We start from the raw sequence: 21,254 nt of genomic DNA, 5'->3' as shown, positions 1-21,254 counted from the left end.
AGGCTCAGGTAAGAAAAAAGGGGGCTCTGGGGGGCAGCTGCAGAGCAGAGGGTTTTTCACCTTAATGAATAGAATGCATTAAGGTGAAAAACCATGAGGGTTTACTCCTTTAAATTGGAGCAGACAGAATCTAGAGCAGCTGTATATGGTAACCAATCAGCTTCTAGCTTTGGCTTGTCAAGTTAAGTTTTCTAAATGAAAGGGAGTATCTGATTGCTTGCCATTGCACAGCTGCTCCAGATTCTGCCTGCTCCAGTCTTAGGCCTGATTCACACCTTTGCATTTTTAGAGCTTTTTGCATTTTGCAGATTTGCACTACAGTCCATTTAACATGGTTTCCTATGGAACGCGTTCTGTAGTGCAAATCTGCAAAATGCAAAAAGCACTAAAAAAGCATGGGTATGAATCAGGCCTTAGGGCCAATGCACACTATATGTGGATAGATGATTTACCGCATGGTAAAGCGTTTGTCACTGCAGGGACACACAGGAGACAATTGTTTCCTATGTGTCCTATTCACACTGCAATGCAGCCTAGTGCTGCAATAAAATGTAGTGCATTGCGCCACCCAACATTGCAGTGAATGAAGTGTACATTTTGTACACTTCAAATAAAGCTTATACAACAACAAAAAAAAAGGAGCAGTGCAATGTGCTGAATTGTGCACCACACTGCCCCTTAGCGCAACCAACAACAAAGAGCTGTTGTGGCGGTAAAGTGCTACGACAGCTCTCCTTACAGCGTGAATTCGCCCTTAGTGCTCTTTCACACTGGCAGCAATACTTTCCGGTTGTATGGCAGCGGCTGACAGGCGTTCAGGAGGCTACCGCTGCCTGTTTTCTTTTTTCTTTTGCCAAATAACATGCTCCAGCACCTAACCACCCCCTCCCTCTGACAGCAGGTGGGGGATCCTTTGCCCCGCAGCCACTGTCACATTTTAACCACTTCACCCCCGGAAGATTTGGCTGCTCAACGACCGGGCCATTTTTTGCGATTCTGCACTGCGTCACTTTAACTGACAATTGCACGGTCGTGCGACACTGTACCCAAACAATATTGACGTCTTTTTTTCCCACAAATAGAGCTTTCTTTTAGTGGTATTTGATCGCGTCTGCGGTTTTTATTTTTTGCGCTATTAACAAAATTAAAAAAAAAAAAAAAAACAATATCTTTTACTTTTTGCTATAATAAATATAAAAAAAAAAAACTAATTTTTTCCTCAGTTTAGGCCGATATGTATTCTTCTACATATTTTTGGTAAAAAAAGAAAAGAATGGCAATAAGCGTATATTGATAAGTTTGCGCAAAAGTTATAGTGTTTACAAAATAGGGGATAGATTTATGGCATTTTTATCATTTTTTTTTTACTAGTAATGGTGGCGATCTGTGATTTTTATCAGGACTGCGACATTATGGCGGATACATCGGACACTTTTGACACATTTTTCAAACCATTGACAATTATACAGCGATCAGTGCTATAAAAATGCACTGATTACTGTGTAAATGCAACTGGCAGGGAAGGGGTTAACACTAGGGGGCGATCAAGGGGTTAACTCTGTTCCCTATATGTGTTTCCAACTGTGGGGAGATGGGACTTTCTAGGAGGAGAGAGAGAGATCGGTGTTCATACATAGTATGAACACACAATCTATCTCCTCTCCGCTGAAAGAACAGGGAGAGAAGCGAGGCTTCGGGCGGCCGCATCGCTGGACCGTGGGACAGGTGAGTGTCTTTTATTAAAAGGCAGCAGCTACACTATTTATAGCTGCTGACTTTTAATGAACTGAAAAACGAGTAGAACTCCGCTTTGATGGTTTTTTTTTATCAACGAACAAAATGGAAAGTAAATGAACATACAATCCAAATCAAATGGAAGTCTAATGGTTTGGCCCCCACAAAGCCCTGATCTCAACGCCATTAAGTCTGTCTGGGATTACATGAAGAGACAGGAGGATCCGAGGCAGCCTACATCCACAGAAGATCTGTGCTTAGTTAGATATTTGGAAGAATCTACCTGTTCCTTCAAAAACTGTGTGCACAAGCACTGTGTGTACCTAGAAAACATAGGCGTGCGCACAGGGTGTGCCAGGTGTGCCCAGGCACACCCAAATCACCCTGTGCAGAACAGATTCCCCCTACTGATCTGTCTCCTCCTCCTTTCCCCCGCAGCACTGCCAGCTTCCCACCTCTGCCGCCGGCTGTTGCTGCGGGATGTTTTAGGATGAGTAGAGGAAGGGGCCAGTAAAAATATAATTTACTAGCCCTTTCCCTTTCTGAATGAACATCATAAGTAATCGGTAGTGTGTGCTTGCGCTTTAGGGTGCACACTCTAATGCCATAGGCTGCGCACACCTATGCTAGAAAAATTTATGCTGGTTTGAAGCCAAAGGATAGTTATACCAAATATTTATTTGATTGGGATTTTTATTTTGTTTGCTCACTTTGCATTTTGTAAATTGATAAAAACTATTAAAATATATATTTTTGAAATAATTTTTACTTTACAGCATTTCTTCACTTTTTTTTTGTACACACACATCACACACACATATATATATATATATATATATATATATATATATATATATATATATATATATATATATATACACACACACACACACACACAGTATCTCACAGAAGTAAGTACACCCCTCACATTTTTGTAAATATTTTATTATATCTTTTCATGTGACAACACTGAAGAAATGACACTTTGCTACAATGTAAAGTAGTGAGTGTACAGCTTGTATAACAGTGTAAATTTGCTCTCCCCTTAATAACTCAACACACAGCCATTAATGTCGAAACCGCTGACAACAAAAAATGAGTACACCCCTAAGTGAAAATGTCCAAACTGGGCCCAATTAGCCATTTTTCCTCCCCGGTGTCATGTGACCCGTTAGTGTTACAAGGTCTCAGGTGTGAATGGGGAGCAGGTGTGTTAAATTTGGTGTTATCGTTCTCACTCTCTCATACTGGTCACTGAAGTTCAACATGGCACCTTATGGCAAAGAACTCTCTGAGGATCTGAAAAAAAGAATTGTTGCTCTACATAAAGATGGCCCCAAGATCCTGAAACTGAGCTGCAGCACTGTGGCTAAGACCATATAGCGATTTAACAGGACAGGTTCCACTCATAAAAGGCCTCACCATGGTCGACCAAAGAAGTTGAGTGCACGTGCTCTGCGTCATATCCAGAGATTGTCTTTGGGATATAGACGTATGAGTGCTGCCAGCATTGCTGCAGAGGTTGAAGGGGTGGAGGGTCAGCCTGTCAGTGCTCAGACCATACGCCGCACGCTACATCAAATTGGTCTGCATGCCTGTCGTCCCAGAAAAAGCCTCTTCTAAAAATGATACACAAGCAAGCCCACAAACAGTTTGCTGAAGACAAGCAGCCTAGGGACATGGATTACTGGAACCATATCCTGTGGTCTGATGAGACCAAGATAAAAATGTTGGGTTCAGATGGTATCAAGCATGTGTGGCAACACTCAAGGGAGGAGTACAAAGACAAGTGTGTCTTGCCTACAGTCAAGCATGGTGGTGGGAGTGTCATGGTCTGGGGCTGCATAAGTGCTGCCGGTACTGGGGAGCTACAGTTCATTGAGGGAACCATGAATGCCAACATGTACTGTGACATACTGAAGCAGAGCATGATCCCCTCCCTTCGGAGACTGGGCCGCAGGGCAGTATTCCAACATAATGACCCCAAACACACCTCCAAGATGACCACTGCCTTGCTAAAGAAGCTGAGGGTAAAGGTGATGGACTGGCCAAGCATGTCTCCAGACCTAAACCCTACTGAGAATCTGTGGGGCATCCTCAAACGGAAGGTGGAGGAACGCAAGGTCTCTAACATCCACCAGCTCTGTGATGTCGTCATGGAGGAGTGGAAGAGGACTCCAGTGGCAACCTGTGAAGCTCTGGTGAACTCCATGCCCAAGAGGGTTAAGGCAGTGCTGGAAAATATTATTAATATAATATTTTCACTTAGAGGTGTACTCACTTGAGTTATTTCAAGGGGACAGCAAATTTACACTGTTATACAAGCTGTAGACTCACTACTTTACACTGTGGCAAAGTGTAATTTATTCAATGTTGTCACATGAAAAGATATAATAAAATATTGACAAAAATGTGAGGGGTGTACTCACTTTGTGAGATACTGTACATACACGCATACTGTTTTTTTTTTTTTTTATTACAGAGCAGCTCCACTACAACAAATACATTTTGGCAGGCTATGAACTGGGAGTTCTTCACAAATTCCCACCACATCCCATAGAAAGGGTAGACACATATTTTTTGCACATTGGCAGCAAGGTAAACTTTCCAAATAAACAGCGAAAGCAATTTGATTAAAAATTTTAACTGCAAATGTATGTGTTTTTTTTTAGTAGTAAATTCCCAATGAACTAGTAGAGATGATGTACAGCAGTGGTCATCAACCCTGTTCTCAGGGCCCACTAACAGGCCAGGTTTGCAAGAGAACTGAAATACATCACAGGAGATAGAATTTGCTGCTCAGTGATTGCAGTATTCTAGTCTGCATCTCCCCAAGGTAATACATAAAACCTGGCCTGTTAGTGGGCCCTGAGGACAGGGTTGATGACCACTGATGTACAGTACACTTCATCAGTTGGTAGCACCTACTAATTCAAACTTTCGTTACTGTTCAGATCTATAGTGATTACCTACATGGTTTCAGAGACCTATTGTAAACTAAATGCTTCTCACTCACTAACCGTGATGTGCAGCAGCAAAGTCTCATGTCTGTTGCGCTAACCAACCAAAGTGACCAGTAAAATCCCGCTGTGGTCAAGTGACACCGCTGGAGCATCTGAAAAACTCAAACAGAGCATTGTAGCAAGCACCAATTAATGGAGAACTTCAGTTCAATAAAAAAAGTTGTTAAGATCCCTAAATTGGGAAGAGTTAATAATGTGAACCCTAGCAGCTCCCTGACCACTTCTATCCTTTTGCTGCACTACCCATTTGTCCGGTGACTGATAGCAGCTCAAACAGAGCTAGGAAGCATGATATCTGTACAATTGGTACCACAGTATCATGACTGTACACATGCACACATTTACACAAACATGGGGTACTTTCATATTTCAAAAAAACATGGGTATGCCGACTTACTCAGCATGTCTTGCTTAGAGCTGGATAAATCCTCGAAGTCTAAACACACCTCAATTTCGGCTGGATTCCGGCCTTGAGTTTCCACAGATCTTTCCCTTGCCATGCAAAGTTCAGATATATCTGATGGCTTTGATTTCAGAGTCAGGGAAATTGAATCATCCTCTTTCATTTTAGTCAAGGGTGCTTTCACACTTTCCTGTACTGCAGAACTGACTGTCTGAATATCGTCCATTTCCGATGAATCAGATTTGTCTTCCATTTTTATATTAATAAAGATACCTGAAGACTCTACTTTCACGGGGGGAGGGGGATTTTCATGCAAAGCACTCCACGCTGTAACTGGAAAATCCTGTTGTTCTTCTTTAATATTGACCTCTTGCTCTTCTTGTTTGATAGTGATTGCTTCTGATATATCAGAATCTGCTTCTTCTTTTACCTTACTATTGATATGATTCACTAGGGGAGGGGCAGTTTCATGGAGAGGGGTTGTTTCATGTAAGGAGTTCCACACTGTAACTGGCAACTCATGTTGTCCATCTTTATTAGTGACCTCCTGCTCTTCCTGTTTGATAGTGATTGCTTCTGATATATCAGAATCTGCTTCTTCTTCTACCTTACTAATGATACCTAGAGATTCTACTTTCACTGGGGGAGGGGCAGTTTCGTGGAGAGGGGGAGTTTCATGTAAGGAGTTCCACACTGTAACTGGCAATTCATGTTTATTAGTGGCCTCTTGCTTTTCCTTTTTGATAGTGATAGCTTGCTTTACTTCTTCCATAGTGACCCCCTGTGGCTGTAATAGTTTCTTGTTACTTCACTATGATAATTACTTCTTGCACTTTCAAAATAGTGGCATCTTGCTCTCCCTTACTAATAGTGTCTTGTTCATTGATGCAATTGATGCACAGAAAAGTTGAATTCTGTAGAATAGAAATAGTGTTTATGGTGAATGTTTATAATGTTCAGCTGACAACTGCATCCCAGACAAAATAAGAACCTGACAGGAATGTAGCACTTCCCTACTCTATTCAATGTGGAGAGTACAGCTTTAAAGTGGACAGCAAAGAACATTTTGTGGGCAAGTGGAAGTCAATAAATTGGTACACATAAACATAAACATAACTAGTAACTTTATAAATTTACATTGTCCGTATGACTGCATGAAAACCCCTAAACCCCTGGTGCCCCTTTCACGTCCACTGACCATCAATGTGAAGGGGCAGGAAGGGTTAAATTTTACCGCCAGTTAATAGCACTGACACCAGTGCAGGGGGCTATTATTGCACTCATTGAATAGACACCAATGTTGCTGGCTATTATTGGGTCCACTGACATCAATGTTGGGGGGTTATTATTGCATGCACTGACACCAGTGAGGGGGGGTTATTATTAGGTCCATTAACACCAATGATAAGGGGTTATTATTGCATCCACTGACACCAATGTTGGGGGTTATTATTGCTATGTTGAGGGTTACAGTATTATTGCTTCCACTGACAGCAATGTTGGGGGTTATTATTGTCTCCACTGATACCAATGTTGGGGGTTATTTTTGCTTCCAATGACACCAATATTGGGGGTTATTATTGCATCCAATGACACCGATTTTGAGGCTTTATTATTGCATCTACTGACACTAATTCTGGGGGTTATTACTGCCCTCACTGACACCAATGTTGTGGGTTATTATTGCCTCCACCGACACCAATGTTGACGGTTATTGTTGTATCTACTGACACCAACGATTGGGGGGGGGGGGGGGGGTTGTACATCCCTAAACCATACAGTAGAATCATGCAGCAGATTGGGTACCACAGACCACTGTGATTTATTTATTTTTTTATCAAAGCTGAACTCTAGGGTGGTGACTAAATCTCTACATTAATTATAGTAAAGAAAACCACTTATGTTGCTGTGTTTGAATTGTTACACTTTTGTAAAAACTCAACTCTTTAAAATTCTGTGATGGCATTGCTTAAAACCAAATATTCATTAATCCTCGTCTCTGGGAGGAGGTATCTCAGAAGAGGCGACGTCACTTCCTTTTAGTAATAGTCCACTGTTGTCCCCATCTGGAGTGACTGCATGTAAACAGCAAGTTGCTGGAGGAGATCAGCAACCCTAAAATGGAAAAAAGAAAAAGGTAAAAACAATATAATATAATAAAAAAATGGCAGGTTCTAGGATATACAGTTCTTTAGCAAACCAATTTCATCCAGTTATGGTTTACAACTATTTTAACACATTATTGCACTCATTGAATTGACACCAATGTTAGAGATTATTATTGGGTCCACTGACACCAATACTGAGGGGTTATTATTGCATCCACGCACACCAATGTTGGGGGGTTATTATTGCTTCCACTGACATCAATGTTGTTTTTTTTTATAGCACCCACTGACAACAATGATAGGGGTTACTATTATGTCCACTGACAGCAATAATGGGGTGGGGGGTTATTATTGCTTCCACTGACACAAATGTTGGGGGTTAATATTGCTTCCACTGACACCAATGTTAGGAATTATTATTGCACTCACTGACTGCACTTGGGGCCCTTTATAATTTTCAAGTTGACCACCATTGCCCTAAACCGTACAGTAGAATCCTGCAGCAGATTGGGTACCACAGACCACCATGATTTATTTTATTTTTTTTGATCAAAGCTGAACTCTAGGATGGTAACTAAATCTCTACATTAATTATAGTAAAACAAAACCGCTTATGTTGCTGTGTTTAAAATGTTACACTTTTGAAAAAACTCACTCTTTAAAATTCTGTGATGTCATTGCTTCAAACCAAATATTTACTAATCCCCGTCTCTAGGAGGTGGTATCTTAGAAGACGCAACGTCACTTTCTCTTAGTATTAGTCCACTGTTGTCACCATCTGGAGTGACTGCATGTAAACAGCAAGTTGCTGGAGGAGATCAGCAACCATGAGATGGAAAAAAAGGTAAAAACAATATATTATAATAAAAATATTGCAGTTTTTAGGATACACAGTTCTTTAGCAAACGTATGTCATCCAGTTGTGATTTACATCTATTTTAACACGGTTTATTATGACATGGATAAAAAACTATCTACTGTATATTTAGAAGTTAATAATGCAGAATTCCTGAAAATAAGGGCTCACAAAGGTGTTCTAAGAATTGCATTCTTATGCCCCGTACACACGGTCGGATTTTCCGCCGGAAAATGTTCGATCGGAGCTTGTTGTCGGAAATTCCGACCGTGTGTATGCTCCATCGGACATTTTCCATCTGAATTTCCGTCACACAAAATTTGGGATCTGGATCTCAAATTTTCCGACAACAAAATTCGTTGTCGTAAATTCTGATCGTGTGTACACAATTCCGACGCACAAAGTTCCACGCAAGCTCGGAATCAAGCAGAAGAGCCGCACTGGCTATTGAACTTCATTTTTCTTGGCTCGTCGTATGTGTTGTACGTCACCGCGTTCTTGACGTTCGGAATTTCCGACAAGATTTGTATGACCGTGTGTATGCAAGACAAGTTTGAGCCAACATCCATCGGAAAAAATCCATGGATTTTGTTGTCGGAATGTCCGATTGTGTGTACAAGGCATTACAGATCTCCCCAACTCATTCATCTCCACCAAGCCATTTTTACTGGTTTCTCCACCAAGTGCTCCATCCTAGCACAAGTTATTTCTGTTTTTATTGTTCTCCCTCCTTGTCCTGGAAATCTTCATCTGACTGTTTAGATAAGGAACTCAGCACAACTGCCATTTACTTCTCAGGGAATAAGCTTGAAATAAAGGTGTCTTTTTATGAAGCAGCGGTAATCAATCGCTAGCATTCTCAGAGGAAAAACTTCTTCTCTAAGTGCCAGTTTAGGAAAGCGTGCAGAAAAAATTCTACAAATGCTTTCAGTGAGACATCACAAGATTACAGTAAAACCAGGTTAAAAAGTTAAAGTGGAGTTCCACCCAAAAGTGGAAGTTCCGCTTTAAGCACTTCTCACCCCCTTCTATGCCACATTTAGCATGTGATGTTTTTTTGGGAGGCGGGGAGCAGGTACCTAGTTTTGATAGGTACCTGCTCCCACTTCCGCTCGGCCACCTAGATGACTGGAGCGGAAGTTCTCCTCTCCCCCTCCCTCCCTGCAATCTTCTGGGACACATCACAGGTAACAAGATTGTCCGGCCATTGAGGAGGCACAGCGCGGCTCGCGCACTGCGCACCTGGATGTAAAGCTGCAAGCTGTCACAGCCAGGTGCCCACACTTGTAATGCTTGTGCCGGGGAGAGGCGAGGGAGAGAACCAAGGGTTTGGCGGCTGCATCGCTGGATCGTGGCACAGGTGAGTGTGTGTTTATTAAAAGTCAGCAGCTACAATTTTTTGGAACTCTGCTTTAATTTAAAGACACTGAATAACTCAAAAATAATAAAGAAAACGTTCCCCAAACTCAATATTATAACACCCCACAAATGTTAAACATTAGTTTCAGTAGCCTCCCTGACTGTATTTCCGAGTGTGGCTCAGGGTTAAATTTCAGCACCATTAGCGGTAACCCCGAGCCACAATCGGGATTGCATTGCAGGATCCTGGTGCAGGTTACTAACCTTGTCCCCAGGATCCTGCGATGTCCCCCCGCTGTGTCTGCGGGCTGTGTCCTCCGCCCGATGCCTCTGTGTGCCGGGCTCCGTTCCCTGCAAGCATTGGGTGGAGCCTGGCGGCAAATTAAAAGAAATGTAAAAATCATAACACATACAGTACTGTAATATTACAGTACTGTATGAAATCATTTTACATCCTATGTCCCTAGTTCTTTGTCTAGTGCCCTGCATGCAGTTATATTATATATACTGTTCTTTCTGCCTGGATACTGGAGATTGTCCATAGCAACCAAAAAGTGTCCCTTTACGTCAAAAGTGGCTTTAGACCAGCTAGAAAACAGCGATAGTAAATTAGAACACTTGCAGAATTGAGCGATAGTGAATCGTGGGGAAATTTATATTATTATTATATTATTATTTTTTTAAATATTTATATTTATTTATTATATTATAATTTATGATTTCGTGTTTCAAACTTCATCATACCCGGGATATCTACTAGACTCAAGTTTGGACAGATTTAAGTGTGTTATTGCTAAGAATTACAGGCCTACAATAAAAAATGCCAAATTTCCATGCAAAATAATTGTACCGCTTTCAGCACCTAAAATCCGACATAATCATACCGCCAGGGAGGTTAACCACCTGCTGTCCATGGTACTTTTGACATTTTCACATACAGTACTGTGCAAAAGTTTTAGGCAAGTGTGAAGAAATGCTGTAAAGTAAAAATATATATTTTCATTGTGTGTTTTTATCAATTTACAAAATGCAAAGTGAGCGAACAGAAGGAAAATTTAAATCAAATCAATATTTGGTGCGACTACCTTTTGGTTTCAAACCAGCATCAATTGTTACACTTCCACATTTTGTACACTTGCACAAGGTCAGGGATTTTGTAGGATTAGAGTCAGGTGTATGATTAACCAATTATACCAAGCAAGTACTAATGATCACATTTCAGATGTAGGTTGAAACACAGTCATTAAATGAAATGGAAACAGCTGTGCAGGAGGCTTAAAATTGGGTGAGGAACAGCCAAACTCACAGGTCATACACCATGACTAGACTGAGCACAGCAACAATACACAAGGTGGTTATACTGCATCAGCATGTTCTCTCCCAGACAAAGATTTCAATGCAGACTGAGGTTTTAAGCCATACCTCTGATGTGGAAACAAGGCTAGATGACTCAGCTCTGCATAAAAACATAGAAACTGGGGTGCAGAAATATGGCAGCAGGTGCTCTGGAATTAGGAGTCAAAATTTTAAATATTTGGCAGTACCAAAAATAGTGAAAAAAATATATAATCAGCGCAATAATCAATATAATAATGTGAAATCAATATATCATGTAATTAGCCTACTAATAGGCTTACCGTGATTGCTACCCACACCACTAATGCCGCGTACACACGAGTGGACTTTACGGCAGACTTTGTCCTGCAGACTTTTCGACAGACCTTCCGAATGAACGGACCTGCCTACACACGATCAATCAAAGTCCGACGGATTCGTACGTGATGACGTACACCGGACTAAAACAAGGAAGTTCATAGCCAGTAGCCAATAGCTGCCCTAGCGTTGGTTTTTGTCCGTCGGACTAGCATACAGACAAGCGGACTTGAAACATGTTTCATTTCTAGGTCCGTCGAACTTTTGGGGAAAAAAAGTCGACTGGAGCCCACACACGATCAAATTGTCCGACGGACTCCGGTCCGCCGAACCAAGTATGCCGTAAAGTCCAGTCGTGTGTACACGGCCCTAGAATGTATCCACATGTGACTCTCAATATATTAAACAAAACAAAATTGTGTGTGACTCTGTAGTGGGGTCAACTTTTGGAGGTGAGCAGGCATTCCAGCTAGAGGTGGTGGTCAATGAAAATGTATGAACTGTCACTGAAATTTGCACATCGGTGGAATTTTGTTATATTTGGACTTGTTTTATTCGTATATGGTTGCGCCACACATATTTTTTTTATTTGGCTGTACCAGTTTGCCCGCCTAAGGGCTAAAGAGAGGTACAATAATGAGTGTCTGCAGCAACAGTGAAGCATGGTGGAGTTCCTTGCATGTTTGGGCCTGCATTTCTGCAAATGAAGTTGGAGATTTTGTCAGGAACAATGGTGTCCTCAATGCTGAGAAAAACAGTCAAATACTTCTCCATCATGTCATACCATCAGGGAGGCATGTGATTGGCCCCAAATGTATTTTGCAGCAGGACCACGACCTGAACATACAGCCAATGTCATTAGGAACTATCTTCACCGTAAAGAAGAACAAGGAGTCCTCAAAATTATGGTCTGGACCCCACGGAGCCCTTATATTGACATTGAGTCTGTCTGGGATTACATGAAGAGACAGAAGTATTTGAAGTAGCCTACATCCACAGAAGATCTGTGATTGGTTCTCCAAGATGTTTGGAAAAACCTACCTCCTTCGAAAACTGTGTACAAGTATACCTAGAGGAATTGATGCTGTTTTGAAGGCAAACGGTAGTCACACAAAATACTGATTTGAATTTCTCTTCTGTTCATTCACTTTCCATTTTGTTAATTGATAAAAATAAACTTACACTTCTAATTCTGAAAGCATTCTTCATTTACAGCATTTTTTCACACCTGCCTATAACTTTCAGTAGTGTGTATATATATATATATATATATATATATATATATATATATATATATATATATATATATATATATATACACATACACAGTGGGTAAAATAAGTATTGAACACGTCACCATTTTTCTAGGTAAATATATTTGACATGAAATTTTCACCACATGTCGGTAAAAACCCATGCAATCCATACATACAAAGAAACCAAAACAAACACGTTTAGCGTTTAGAAATGAAGTTATGTGTAATAAAATGGAATGACACAGGGAAAAGGTACCTAGAAAAATAGTGATGTGTTCATTACTTATTTTACCCGCTGTATATTTATTTTTTTCGCCTGCCAGTGTTGATGGGAGGAAGAAGGAAGTCTTCCTCCTCACATTGCACCAGCTTCTCTCCCTGCTAATTCAACCTCGGGGCGGGAGAAGCAGGGAGTGAGATATTTTACACAGATGGCCAGTGAAGTGCTCAGATCTCTCCTTCATAAACCATCCGCTCTGAATGACAGAAGCGTTGTATACATAAATTCAAACAGTGTTATGCTTTACACAATATTTTGATCAAACCCAAACTTAAAAACATGAATTAACCACTTGCTTACTGGGTACTTAAACCCCCCTCCTGCCCAGACCAATTTTCAGCGCTGTCGCACTTTGAATGACAATTGCGCAGTCATGCAATGCTGTACCCAAATGACATTTTTATCATTTTTTTCACACAAATAGAGCTTTCTTTTGGTGGTATTTAATCACAGCTGAGATTTTTATTTTTTGCTAAACAAACAAAAAAAAGATGGAAAATTTTGAAAAAAAAAATTATGTTTCATAGTTGGTTGTAAAACTTTGCAAACAGATAATTTAACTCCTTCATTGATATGCGCTGATGAGGTAGCACTGGTGGGCACTGATAGGCACAGATAAGGTGGCACTGAGGGGACAGATAAGGCAATACCGATGGGCACAGATAAGGCGGCACTGATGGCCACTGATAAGATGGCACTGATGGGCCCTGGTAGGTTACAACGATGGGCATTTATGTGCAGCACTGTTGATGAGGCACTGATTGTGGGCACTGATAGGTGGCACTGGTGGACACTGTTGTCTACTGCTAGGTGGTACTGGCAGGTGGCACAGGTGGGCACTGAGGAGCTGGCGGCAGCTCTCTGTGATCGGGACTGATGTCAGTGCGAGGAGAAAAAATAGCTGATTACCGGCTCTGTTTACATCAGATGATCAGCTGTCATTGGCTGGCAGCTGATCACATGGTAAGGGGTCGGGATGCCCCCTTACTCCGATCTGTGATCCAGAGAGTCTCATAGACTCGCTGATCACAGAGTGCGCCACGCACGCCCTACAGGAGGCGCGCAGGCCGTTTGGGCAAGGAAGGACAATAGACGTACTCCCGGCAAAGCAGGTCCGCGCTGTAGCTGTCATTTGGCTATAGCGCGGATCTGAACCAGTTAAAAGTCCAAAGTATTAACAGTCCTTATAATCCACTTTGCTTCTTATGTGCCACTTCTTATAGTACATTACCCTTCCATGCCTGTGACTTTAAAATACCCGGAAGAAACGCAGAGGGAACATGTCAGCCCCCTCAGCGGTGACCGGGCACGCTGCAGGGGCTTCGTTCTAAGGTATTTCATAATGTGCTAGTATGCAATGCATACTAGCACATTATGCGATTGTCTTGCAGGTTTTCTTTTTTTTTTTTGCAGTTTAGTAGCTTCAAACCCTAAATACAGGTGTAACATATTACTAAAGGTGAACTTATCCTTTAATTTCCACTTGCTCACTGAGACAGGAGATGAGGGAAATCTGTCCAAGGGCTCTTTCACACGGGCGCTGTGTCCGACGGACTCCGCTTTGCTCAGTGGGGGATCAGGTGACACAGTGAGCAGAGACGGACCTGTCAGAGCCCCGCTCTCCTCTATGGGAGATCAAATGAAAATAGACCGCCTGTCTGTTTTCATACGATCCTCCAGACAGATGAAAATAGGGTTACCATCTGTCTGGATTCCACAGACAGGATCGGATATCGGCGGATGTCAGCAGACATGTGACCACTGACATCCGCCGCTCCATAGAGGCGAATGGATTGTCCGATCAGGTCCGCTTGAAAAACTGACAGGCAGGGCCTGATCAGCAAGCCCATGTGAAAGGGCCCTAATTGGGGGCAAATACAGCAATAAAAACACTTATTTTAGTTGTGTGGGAAAACAGTAGAACCAATTTGTTTTGTTGTCTCTATTTCCTGTCAAGCAGATACTCCTTACTTCTTTTCCCAAAAACAAAGGTCATAGGTAACAGAAGCGAGCGGAAATAACCACAGCTGGTAAGCAGACAGCATTATTAACATGACATGGGTTATAAATCTTTCCTACTTTAACCAAAACTACAGTGAATGGAAAGTAAGTACACAGCTTGGCCTTGTTCAGCTACAGTTTTACTTGTACTTACAGATCCCCTCCCCACCCTGACTGGACAGTGAAAGAAGAAACAGCACACCCTGCTCTCTCCTCCAATCAGCATGGCTCCTTGAATTGTAACACACCTGACTGAAAACCTATACTGCTTTTCCTTACTGTTCTCTGAACTCTGCTGTACAGACAGTAAAGTAGACCACAAGAACTTGGGTGCTTACACTGCTTGCTTAAAAATTAAATTTAAAGATTTATGCAGGGTACACACTATAAGATTTTTCTTGTTTAACCCAGTGGGCTGAACAAACAAAAACCTACAGATCGCGGTACTAACCAACACAAGTAATGTTAGTGTGGCCCCGCTGAGCTATCGTGTTCTGACGCCTCCCCCCAGCGGGACATTCCCCCCCCCCACCACCACCACAACACAAAGGCTGCGAGTGCAGAACAACTTCTGCCGGACAGGAAGCGGTAAAAACAGACTGAACATCGCCCGGTTCCTACCAAGCGTTTTCGGCCCGTGTGTACCCAGCCTTAGTTCACACTTTCATAAATATAAAAAGGTGAACTAACGCGCAACCCTCTCCCTACCTCTGGTCCTCACTTCACACATCTTAAATGCCACCTTCCACCACCCTCTCCAGCCTGTAAAACACCACTACCCAGCACCAGAGACTTTGTAATGAGAGCAATGGTGAGAATCCTTCTGAGGCTTCTTTCTTCTGGGACGGGGTTCCAGAACAGATCAGAGATTCTCACTGGTCACCGTGGTAATGTGTTCAATGCTGGTCAAAAATCAATTACTTGCTTTATTTATTTAACCACTTGCCTACTGGGCATTAAACCCCCCTCTGCCCAGACCAATTTTCAGCTTTCGGTGGTCTTACACTTTGAATGACAATTACTCAGTAATACTGTACCCAAATGAATTTTTTGTCCTTTTTTTCATACAAATAGAGCTTTCTTTTGGTGGTATTTGATCACCTCTGGGTTTTTTATTTTTTGCGCTATAAATGAAAAAAGACCGAAAATGTAGAAAAAAACAACGCATTTTTCTTTGTTTCTGTGATAAAATTTTGCAAATTATTAATTTTTGTTCATAAATTTTGGCCACAATTTATACTGCTACATATCTTTGGTAAAAATAATCCAAATTAGTGGATATTATTTAGTCTTTGTGTCAATTGAGACAGGCAATGTCTCTTCTGCAATAAAAATACACCTACCTGCCTGTTCACAGCGGTCCCTGGAATGTAAACTGAGCTGTGCATGTGAAGCTGAGCTTACAGCGGCCAGCCTGATCCCCGTACGTATGCCAGACTCATGGCCTCCCACGCATGCACAGGAGTGATGTCATCTCGTGCGGACCAAAAAAGATGGGGAAAGAAAAGGGCACACAGACGAGTATGCCATCGAAAGACGGGGACCATTGGAGGAAAGGGGAGTATAAGCTGTCTTTAGTTCTGATTTAAAATAGATGTAATTATTACATTTTTTCAAAAGGTGGACTATGCCTTTAAATACAAACAATATTCTATACACTTTTATTACAGAGACGTAAACATTGCACACAGATTTATAAACATGATACAACCTCTGTTTGATATACTGTATTTTTCGGCAACACCACACAGCCTTGTTTAAATAAAATACACACAACCGACAACTTTTTTTTTTTTTAATGATAAGGCATAGGTCTACATGAATTGAAGAAGGAGGAGTGTGTGCCACTCCATGTTTTAGTGTGCCCTGAGGTCTGAGAGGGAGGGGGAGGTCTGGGAGGGGTAGGTGAGGAGGAGGGAGCTCTGAGGAAGAGGGGGAGAAGGGGGGGAGGGGGAGAGGGGGAGAGGGGGAGAGGGGGAGAGGGGGAGAGGGGGAGAGGGGGGAGAGGGGGGAGAAGGGGGAGAAGGGGGAGAAGGGGGGAGAAGGGGGGAGAAGGGGGGAGAAGGGGGGGGGAGAAGGGGGGAGGAGAAGGGGGGGTAGGTTAGGAGACGGGGGGGGGCAAGGTGAGGCGAGGGGGTCAGAGGAAGAGCGAGGCGAGGGGGTCAGAGGAAGAGCGAGGCGAGGGGGTCAGAGGAAGAGAGAGGCGAGGGGGTCAGAGGAAGAGAGAGGGGGTCAGAGGAAGAGCGAGGCGAGGGGGTCAGAGGAAGAGCGAGGCGAGGGGGTCAGAGGGGCGAGGGGCGAGGGGGTCAGAGGAAGAGCGAGGCGAGGGGGTCAGAGGGGCGAGGGGGTCAGAGGAAGAGCGAGGCGAGGGGGTCAGAGGAAGAGCGAGGCGAGGGGGTCAGAGGAAGAGCGAGGGGGTCAGAGGAAGAGCGAGGCGAGGGGGTCAGAGGAAGAGCGAGGCGAGGGGGTCAGAGGGGCGAGGGGGTCAGAGGAAGAGCGAGGCGGGGGGGGTCAGAGGAAGAGCGAGGCGGGGGGGGTCAGAGGAAGAGCGAGGCGGGGGGGGTCAGAGGAAGAGCGAGGCGGGGGGGGTCAGAGGAAGAGCGAGGCGGGGGGGGTCAGAGGAAGAGCGAGGCGGGGGGGGTCAGAGGAAGAGCGAGGCGGGGGGGTCAGAGGAAGAGCGAGGCGGGGGGTCAGAGGAAGAGCGAGGCGGGGGGGTCAGAGGAAGAGCGAGGCGGGGGGGTCAGAGGAAGAGCGAGGCGGGGGGGTCAGAGGAAGAGCGAGGCGGGGGGGTCAGAGGAAGAGCGAGGCGGGGGGGTCAGAGGAAGAGCGAGAGGGGGGGTCAGAGGAAGAGCGAGAGGGGGGTCAGAGGAAGAGCGAGAGGGGGGGTCAGAGGAAGAGCGAGAGGGGGGGTCAGAGGAAGAGCGAGAGGGGGGGGTCAGAGGAAAAGCCAGAGGGGGGGGTCAGAGGAAAAGCGAGAGGGGGGGGGTCAGAGGAAGAGCGAGAGGGGGGGGTCTGAGGAAGAGCGAGGCGAGGGGGTCTGAGGAAGAGCGAGGCGAGGGGGTCAGAGGAAGAGCGAGGCGAGGGGGTCTGAGGAAGAGCGAGGCGAGGGGGTCAGAGGAAGAGCGAGGCGAGGGGGTCAGAGGAAGAGCGAGAGGGGGGGTCAGAGGAAGAGCGAGGCGGGGGGGGTCAGAGGAAGAGCGAGAGGGGGGGGGTCAGAGGAAGAGCGAGGCGAGAGGGTCAGAGGAAGAGCGAGGCGAGAGGGTCAGAGGAAGAGCGAGGGGGGGGGTCAGAGGAAGAGCGAGGGGGGGGGTCAGAGGAAGAGCGAGAGGGGGGGGTCAGAGGAAGAGCGAGGAGGGGGGGTCAGAGGAAGAGCGAGAGGGGGGGGTCAGAGGAAGAGCGAGAGGGGGGGGTCAGAGGAAGAGCGAGAGGGGGGGGTCAGAGGAAGAGCGAGAGGGGGGGGTCAGAGGAAGAGCGAGAGGGGGGGGTCAGAGGAAGAGCGAGAGGGGGGGGTCAGAGGAAGAGCGAGAGGGGGGGGTCAGAGGAAGAGCGAGAGGGGGGGGTCAGAGGAAGAGCGAGAGGGGGGGTCAGAGGAAGAGCGAGAGGGGGAGGTCAGAGGAAGAGCGAGAGGGGGAGGTCAGAGGAAGAGCGAGAGGGGGAGGTCAGAGGAAGAGCGAGAGGGGGAGGTCAGAGGAAGAGCGAGAGGGGGAGGTCAGAGGAAGAGCGAGAGGGGGAGGTCAGAGGGAGAGCGAGGGGGAGGTCAGAGGGAGAGCGAGGGGGGGGTCAGAGGGAGAGCGAGGGGGGGGTTAGAGGAAGAGCGAGGGGGGGGTCAGAGGAAGAGCGAGGGGGGGGGTCTGAGGAAGAGCGAGGGGGGGAGGTCTGAGGAAGAGCGAGGGGGGGAGGTCTGAGGAAGAGCGAGGGGGGGAGGTCTGAGGAAGAGCGAGGGGGGGAGGTCTGAGGAAGAGCGAGGGGGGGAGGTCTGAGGAAGAGCGAGGGGGGGAGGTCTGAGGAAGAGCGAGGGGGGGAGGTCTGAGGAAGAGCGAGGGGGGGAGGTCTGAGGAAGAGCGAGGGGGGAGGTCTGAGGAAGAGCGAGGGGGGGAAGTCTGAGGAAGAGCGAGGGGGGGGTCCGAGCAAAAAAGCGGGGGGGGGGGGTCCGAGGAAAAGCAAGGGGGGGTCTGAGTATAAGAGGGGGGGGTCTGAGGATAAGAGGGGGGGGCTCTGAGGATAAGAGGGGGGGGCTCTGAGGATAAGAGGGGGGGGCTCTGAGGATAAGAGGGGGGGGGCTCTGAGGATAAGAGGGGGGGGGGCTCTGAGGATAAGAGGGGGGGTTGGGAAAAAGAGGGGGGGGTTGGGAAAAAGAGGGGGGACTGAGGAAGAGAGGGGGGTCTGAGGATAAGAGGGGGGGGCTGAGGAAGAGAGGGGGGAGTCTGAGGATGAGAGGGGGGGCTGAGGAAGAGAGGGGGGGTCTGAGAATAAGAGGGGGTTCTGCGGATAAGGGGGGGGCTGAGGAAGAGAGGGGGGGTCTGAGAATAAGAGGGGGGGCTGAGGAAGAGGGGGGGGGCTGAGGAAGAGAGGGGGGGCTGAGGAAGAGAGGGGGGGCTGAGGAAGAGAGGGGGGGCTGAGGAAGAGAGGGGGGGGGTCTGAGAATAAGAGGGGGGTCTGAGAATAAGAGGGGAGTCTGAGAATAAGAGGGGAGTCTGAGGATAAGGGGGGCTGAGGATAAGGGGGGGGTCTGAGGATAAGGGGGGGGGGGCTGAGGATAAGAGGGGGGGGCTGAGGAAGAGAGGGGGGGGTCTGAGAATAAGAGGGGGGTCTGAGAATAAGAGGGGAGTCTGAGAATAAGAGGGGAGTCTGAGGATAAGAGGGGAGTCTGAGGATAAGGGGGGCTGAGGATAAGGGGGGGGGTCTGAGGATAAGGGGGGGGGGCTGAGGATAAGAGGGGGGGGCTGAGGAAGAGAGGTGGGTAGGTGAGAAGAGGGGGGGGGGGATCTGTGGAAGAGAGGAGGAGCTAGGTGAGGGAGAGTGTCTGGAGAGGCGCTCTGAGGAAGAGAGGGGGGTGTCTGGGCTTTTTGTGGAATACAGATGGAAGGTCTGGGGCTATGTTGTCCCCCCTCTCTCCCCCGGTACTTACAGACACTGAATCATGTTCTTCCTCCCTCCAGCCATGTGACAAGGGAATAGACGATAAACTGCAGTCTGCTTCACTGCACAGCGGTGCTCTCTATTGCCACCTGCAGGCTGGAGGGAGGAAAAAGCCCAATCCTCTCTACAGCTATCTGTCGCTACTCCTGTCAGTGAACATTAGGGATGAGCGGCCTCGCAGCCAACAGCTGTGGGCTCGCACTTCCTCTGATTGGCGGAGGGGGCTGACGAATGACGTCAGATCAAATACGCGAATGCTGAATTTTCACCGTAGGCTGCCAGGGAGAGGGCGCGTCTTCTTTCGCTCCGGCACAGCGCCCTATAGTGGATTAGTGTGAGATTACACCCACAGCTTCTCCATCGCAAATCTACCGTCTGGAATCAACGAGAGACAGTAATGCCCCCTATTTACGATCCGAAAATCGGACGACAGATAGTCCGACTTTTTTCGCTTACTAGTTGCAAGTAGAAATTGAATAGGGTACTAAAGTCACGAAAATTATCGTACGACAGAAGAAAAAATCTGAAGTGATGTCATGTGTTGTAATGTATTTGTATTGTATTTTCGGACGACAACTGTACTAAACGAAAATCGTACGATCTGGTATAATCGGATAATATTAGAAGAACTGTCGTGATCGGCTCTTGAAAGCTGTGTACTAACGATCAGATTATCATACGATCGCTTCGAAATCGGTATTTTTCATCCGATTTTTGGATTGTGTGGCATAAGTGTCATAAATTGTCAGACTGACCATTCGGGCGCTGCCAGTAGGGGGCCCCACAGGGATGCAATAGCGGGATCAGCACACTGATCTATTTAACCCTTCATACACCAACCAGTTTTAGGCTAGGTTTCCACTAGTGCGACTTTTCATGCGATTTGGGACTGAAAAGTCACATGACAAGTCGTACCCCATGATTCACAGATATGAATGACAATGAGTGTCATTCATATCTGTGCGACTTCAAGTCGCAGCGACTTGAGGTCCATATACCTCAAGACTACACAGGCATTGCTTCAAGTCACGGAAAAAAATTGCGGTACAATTGCAGCAAAAAACGTAGCAAAATTGAGCGACTTTGGGGACGCAATAGTGGAAACATAGCCTTACAGTTTATGAGCTTGATGCTCCACGGATTGAAATGGCTCCGAAGCTCATACAATGTCTGACATTATATGTATAGTATATCCATTCTCATGAAGGGAGATAAGCTGCTCAAACTGTATTTTCTGTTTACTTACCTGCTAATCCCTTCAAACCCAGCAATATAGTTCAGCCTTTACTTAACGGCTTCAGCCCGGGACCATTTGGCTGGCCAAAGACCAGAGCACTTTTTGCGATTCGGCACTGCCTCACTTTAACTGACAATTGCGCGGTTGTGCGACGTGGCTCCTAAACAAAATCGACGTCCTTTCTTCCCCACACATAGAGCTTTCT

At 45.7% G+C, this 21,254-nt stretch overlaps 1 protein-coding gene across 5 annotated transcripts in view; it reads right to left on the bottom strand.

Annotated features, from left to right (window-relative positions):
* The window catches only part of LOC141112511 (uncharacterized), a 35,075-nt gene extending 15,176 nt beyond the window's left edge, over positions 1 to 19,899 (bottom strand). For 4 of the 5 annotated variants that reach the window (XM_073605402.1, XM_073605404.1, XM_073605405.1 and 1 more), the window contains exons 1-3: positions 19,802 to 19,899; positions 7,104 to 7,275; positions 5,155 to 6,074 (exon numbers count right to left, since the gene is read on the bottom strand). In XM_073605402.1, the coding sequence (XP_073461503.1) occupies positions 5,155 to 5,932 (778 nt within the window). In that variant the 5' untranslated portion in view covers positions 5,933 to 6,074; positions 7,104 to 7,275; positions 19,802 to 19,899. Of the gene's footprint in view, positions 1 to 5,154; positions 6,075 to 7,103; positions 7,276 to 7,923; positions 8,077 to 19,801 lie in introns of all 5 variants that reach the window. The other variant, XM_073605403.1, reaches the window with a different exon arrangement.
* Positions 19,900 to 21,254: the final 1,355 nt, after the last annotated feature.

The sequence above is a fragment of the Aquarana catesbeiana genome, linkage group LG11 (genome assembly GCF_042186555.1).
Source record: "Aquarana catesbeiana isolate 2022-GZ linkage group LG11, ASM4218655v1, whole genome shotgun sequence".
NCBI lineage: Eukaryota > Metazoa > Chordata > Amphibia > Anura > Ranidae > Aquarana > Aquarana catesbeiana.
This window is presented reverse-complemented; position numbering and strand designations above follow the sequence as displayed.